This window comes from Microplitis mediator, chromosome 9 (assembly GCF_029852145.1).
Source record: "Microplitis mediator isolate UGA2020A chromosome 9, iyMicMedi2.1, whole genome shotgun sequence".
Taxonomy (NCBI): Eukaryota; Metazoa; Arthropoda; class Insecta; order Hymenoptera; family Braconidae; genus Microplitis; species Microplitis mediator.
Window position 1 is genome coordinate 3,298,365 of NC_079977.1, and position 6,000 is coordinate 3,304,364.

A 6,000-nucleotide genomic window follows, 5' to 3' on the forward strand; every position below is an offset into this window, starting at 1 on the left:
TTCACTTTTATTTTTATTCAATGTCAAAAATTTATTTTACTTAGAAGTTTTTTCAATTTTTATTACAGGCAATTTCATAAAAATCTTGACCACGTGGGCGAAAATTTAAACGGGTAATTTTTAAACTAGAAATCGAAAATATTGAGGAGGCGTTTAAACCTGTTTGATATTTTTTTTTTTAGTGAATAAGTTGACTATAATTTAGGAAAATGTATTAGTCGATATGTATGTATATGTGAATATATTAATTAGAAATTGGAATTAATAAGAACGTGATCCTGGTCGGAAGACAATTAGAAATTTAGGATTTTATTTTGAGCAGTTAAATTTGAAAAAAAAATAAACTGAAAAAATGCACACGTAGAAAATTGAAAAATCTATAGGTGCAATTTTTCAAAATATTTTTTTTTTGATAATTTACTGTCTAATATAAAATCAAAAAATTATTAGAAGGCTAATTTCAGTATTAGAAGTCAGTAGACAATTAAGAATTTTTGGATTTTATTTTGAACAATTAAATTTGAAGAAAAAAATAAACTGAAAAAATGCACATGTAGAAAATTAAAAAATCTATAGGTGCAATTTTTTAAAATATTTTTTTTTTGATAATTTACTGTCTAAAATAAAATCAAAAATTTATTAGACGTCAGCTAAATTCAGTATCATAAGTTAGTAGACAATTGAGAATTTTCGGATTTTTTTTTTCAACGTCAATTACAAAAAAAAAAAAAAAACTAAAAAAATGCACATGTAGAAAATTAAAAAATCTATAGGTGTAATTTTTCAAAATATTTTTTTTTTAATAATTCACTGTTTAAAATAAAATCAAAAAATTAGACGGCTAATTTCAGTATCATAAGTTAGAAGACAATTAAGAACTTTCGGATTTTTTTTTCAACGTCAACTACAAAAAAAAAAAAAACTAAAAAAATGCACATGTAGAAAATTAAAAAATCTATAGGTGCAATTAAAAAAAATTTTTTTTTTTTAATAATTTATTGTTTTGAAATGAATCAAAAAATTATTAGACGGCTAACTTTAGAATCATATAAAAACAAATAATTGATGATGAAAAGCGAAAGATCTGGAGCAAGTGAATCAATTGCAAATAATGATATTAATTAACAGATTATATTACGTTACATCAAATTAACTTGCGATGCTCGATGACCCAATTTGAGTTTAATAAAATTACGCAATTCAATCAATTAAATGATTAAATTTTTTTATTTTCTTTAGGAAGTTTTGAGCTTCAGGATGGAAGATATTTTTTGAGGTGTGCAGATGCGGTAAAATAAATAATAATAAATCAGTAACAAAAGTATTACAACAGATAGTGAAGATTAAAGATTTAAAACAGCATCAGGTCAACATATGCTTTTGCCGGAGGTGCGCATGAGCTCACAATATATTTTTTGACAAACACCAGAAGGACACGAGGAATGAGTTTGTTTCGGCTTTCACCATATGGTGCACACGTTTATAAAGATACTACTACTTTACTATATATATATATACATATTTTTATACATATACATACAAATAAACTGGACATCCGGAAGGACGAAAAGGATCATAAATATTTCCATCTTCGAAGAAAATGGAAAAAATTTTACACGCGACTAGATAATTAAAATTTTTTTGTATCTATTAATTATCTTGACGTAATATATGTAGATCATATTTTTATAAAAAGACAAGACAGTAAGCAATCCAGTCATATACAGAAAAAAATGATTTCTTACCCCATAAAAAATTTTTCGTGTCTCCAGAAAATTTTTTTAAAATCATAAAGTAAAAATTTTTCATTACAAAATGAAAAAAAAATTTTCTCAGGTCTAGAAAAAATTTCTGAGCTCAAGAAAATTTCTTCTCGTCTCCAGAAAATTTTTTTTACTCCAGTAATTTTTTTTTCGATCGTAAATGAAAAATTTTTCATTATGAAATAAAAAAAAAAATTTCTTAGGCCTAGAAAAAATTTCTGAGCACAAGAAAATTTCTTCTCGTCTCCAGAAAATTTTTTTTCACCCCAGTATTTTTTTTTTTTAAATCGTAAATTAAAAATTTCTCATTATGAAATAAAAAAAAAAATTTTCTTAGGTCTAGAAAAAATTTCTTGCCCTAAGAAAAATTTTTTGCGTCAAGAAATCTAATTTTTTAGTGTAGAAAATTTTCCACGCTCTTTTTATCAAGAAAAATGAATAATTTTATTGTGTTCTGTAGTATATTTTTTAAAGTAAAATATATTGAAATAAAAAAAGGTGTAAAAGTGAGTTTGGATACACGAAAGATTGAAAGAAACTACTCTTTAGGATGATTACAGTATATTGAAAGAGTCTGAGCGACTTGAGGCACGTGCCTCACGCGATCCTCATTATCCTTTCCACGGGTCTTCGGTTGTTATATTCTCGATTACTCGCGACTCTTTATCGCGCCTTATATTTTACCCACGATATACTTGATCTTTAACATACAAAAGTGGTTAACTTATTTTATTACTATTATAAAGACAAATTACTGTGAAAATAATATTTAATGATATTTTAATACGATAAGTGATAATGATAGTAAATAAAAAATAACATATATATATATATATATATATATATAGATAGATATAAATTCTTATGATGATTCATATTTTCTATATATATATTTTTGCATCAAACCGTGTGTGTATGAGGCATGAAAATTAATTTTAATGCTTAGGCGCGCTTTATAAAACCGGACGGAAATCACACTGTAATATATCGTAACGGAAGTTGCAAACCGTCTAATGTAATAAAAAATATTTCATTTATTTTAAATATTTAGCAATTTTTTTTTTTTTTTCTTAACTGATTGTCAAAAAAAAATTTTTTTTGGAGCGTTTTTTTGATAAAATTTTTTTCGAAATGAAAATATAAAAAGGCGCGAAAAATTCAAATTATGAATTTGAATGTTAACTAATATAAAAATTGTTTTATTGAGTTCTGATATTTATTTTTAAATTTTCCGGTAAATAAATAAAATTTTTACGATCAAAAATCTTCTAATCTAAAAATTTTTATGATACGGAAGTGAGCTGAGGTTTCAATAATTTTTCGATTATTTTTCTCAAGATAAATTATAAAAAAAAAAATATTTGAAAAAATTGCACTTATAGTTTTTTGAATTCTCTAAATGTGCATTTTTTTAGTTTTTTTTTTAATAATTAATTGGTAAAAAGAAAAATCAAAAAATTTTTGATTGTCTGTCAGTTTTAGGATCGGAAATTTATGATACTGAAGTGAGCTGAAGTTCAATAATTTTTCTCACGATAAATAATAAAAAAAAAAATATTTGAAAAATTGCACCTATAGTTTTTTTAATTCTCTAAATGTGCATTTTTTTATTTTATTTTTTTTTTAATAACTAAATGGTAAAAATAAAAATCAAAAAATTTTTGTCTGTCACTTTCAGGATCGGAAATTTATGATACTGAAGGGCTGAAGTTCAATAATTTTTCTCACGATAAATAATAAAAAAAAAAATATTTGAAAAAATTGCACCTATAGTTTTTTTAATTCTCTAAATGTGCATTTTTTTATTTTATTTTTTTTTTAATAATTAATTGTTAAAAAAAAATTCAAAAAATTTTTGTCACTTTCAGTCATAAATTTTTTTGAATAAAAAAAAATGTAATTGAAGAAAACAAGATTTTATTGTACTAATAAAAAATAATAATAAATAGTTGGATTACACCTACATATATATATATATAAATATAAGAAATTAAAATAGGAGGTCAAATCTAAATTTGGTATTCTCGTTAAAAATCGACAACGTCATATAAAATGAAATAAACTACATGTCGCAATAAGTTTATATTACATATAAACACGATTTCATTCATATAAAACTCTAAAAGAGAGATTGGATACACTAATGGAGATAGTAAATGAATAATGATTTTAAAAAAAAATAAAAATCCTAAATGTTATACGAGGTCACAACCACGCATTAATTCGATACCATTTAATACATATATGAAATACCGATAAATTTATTCGTCATTAATTGAGCATTAAATAAAAATAAACGGGTAAATAGTCAAATAAAATATACATATATATATTTTTTTATCTTCATAGATATTGAGGGAAATAAAATAAATTAATGACTTAATTATCTGAAATTATGAATGAACTTCTTTACGTTACGGATTTCATTTTTATGAATCATTTAATACAATAATTGGATTTTACTGTCATTACTATGAGCAACTTAAGTACAAAAAATACTCAATTATTTAAATTAATTTATTTGAAAAAAAATTACCATCCACGTTTGCTGTGGTCACGATATTCAGCGACAGAAAAACCAAACATTGATTTAGATTCTTTTTGATACGTAGTATAGTGTCTTGTTTCAATATTAAATGCATTTGTATTCCATATTAATAAACTATAACTCACTAAAATAATAGATATAAAAATACCGCGAAAACACAAAATTTCACGCATTTTTATTTATTTAAATTTTTGAATTATTAACACTTTGCACTAACTAACAATCACTGGAAATTTTATAATAATTTCATTTGATTTTATTATTTATTATTTTTTTGTTAATTAAGTGACTTAGGGGTATTATCAACACACGACTTAATACTATATATAATTAAGCTGATGTGTGATTTAACTTGACGGACGGTCGCGGACAGACTGAGTGAAATACTATGTACTGACTCTTACTTAGACTTCTCTTATGACTCCCACCCACTGCCATTTCAAACTTCCCGGGTTATATATATATATATATATATATATATATATATATATGCCCGCATATTATCTATCTATATAATTGTTTAATAAAAAAAAAAAATTGTGATTTATTAAAAAATAATTTGAATTGATTTAAAATAAAATTTGAATTTTGAATCCTAAGGTACAAAAAAAAAAAATTGTTGATTTTTTTGTAAAATGTAAGGGAACAATTTTCCATCATGTAATTAATTTTTAATTTAAATTAAAAAAAAAAATCAATTTTTTTTGTCGCTTGGGAGTAAAAAAAAATGATACTGAAGTTAGCAGACGTCTGAAAGTTTTTGAATTTTTAAAAAATGATTAAGTGTAAAAAAAAATATTTTGAAAAATTGCACCTATAGTTTATTAAATTTTCTACATGTGGATATTTTTAGTTTTTTTTTTTTTTTGTAATTTATTTGTTAAAAAAAAATCCGAAAATTTATAAATGTCTGCTAAAGTCAGTGTCATGAATGTAGCAGACATCAAATTTAAAACTATAAATAAATAGAGTAAATAATTAAAAAAAAATATTTTCAAAAAATGTACTTAATCATTTCAAAATTTTCTAAATGTGCATTTTTTTTAAATTTTATTTTATTAATTTTTTACTCTACTTATTTATAGTTTTAAATTTGATGTCTGCTAAATTCACACTCATAAAAAAAATGTATGTTTTAAATCAAAATAAAAAAAAATCTATATATATATATATATATAAATTAATATACAATTAAATTTAAATCAATATTTGAATTTAAATAAAAAATTTTTTAAATGAAATTTTTTTACTAGACGTTGATAAAATAGTTATCGATATGCTTAGCGATCGTTAATAATGAAAATGAATGATAATTTGAAATTTTGAATAACAAAAAATAATGAGTGATTAAATTTTATAATCAATTAAAAGTGATAAGAAAATTTTTTCAATTTTTTTAACGTTATATTAGTAAAAGAAAAATATTGTTTAATTAAAATAAATAATTAATCAAGATGCGTGGAGCAAAAGTAGCATCAGCATTGTTGCTGGGTATCATTATTGGAATTGGATTAGTTGTTTTATTTGTATTTGTACTTTCTAAAAAACCGGAGTGGAATAAAAAAATTAAAGAATCGTGGAAAGAATGGCCTATCAGTTTTGATACAACTCCAACATCTCCAACATCTCCACCACCTTCAAAATCTTCAACACCTTCAACACATTCAACACCTACAACAACTTTAGCAT

At 22.9% G+C, this 6,000-nt stretch overlaps 1 protein-coding gene across 2 annotated transcripts in view; it reads right to left on the bottom strand.

The window, feature by feature from the left end:
• LOC130674261 (integrin alpha-PS2) overlaps positions 1 to 4,685 on the bottom strand; it is a 52,726-nt gene extending 48,041 nt beyond the window's left edge. For both annotated transcript variants that reach the window (XM_057479530.1, XM_057479529.1), the window contains exon 1: positions 4,300 to 4,685. In XM_057479530.1, coding sequence (XP_057335513.1) covers positions 4,300 to 4,484 — 185 coding nt within the window. In that variant the 5' untranslated portion in view covers positions 4,485 to 4,685. The remainder of the gene's footprint in view (positions 1 to 4,299) is intronic.
• Positions 4,686 to 6,000: the final 1,315 nt, after the last annotated feature.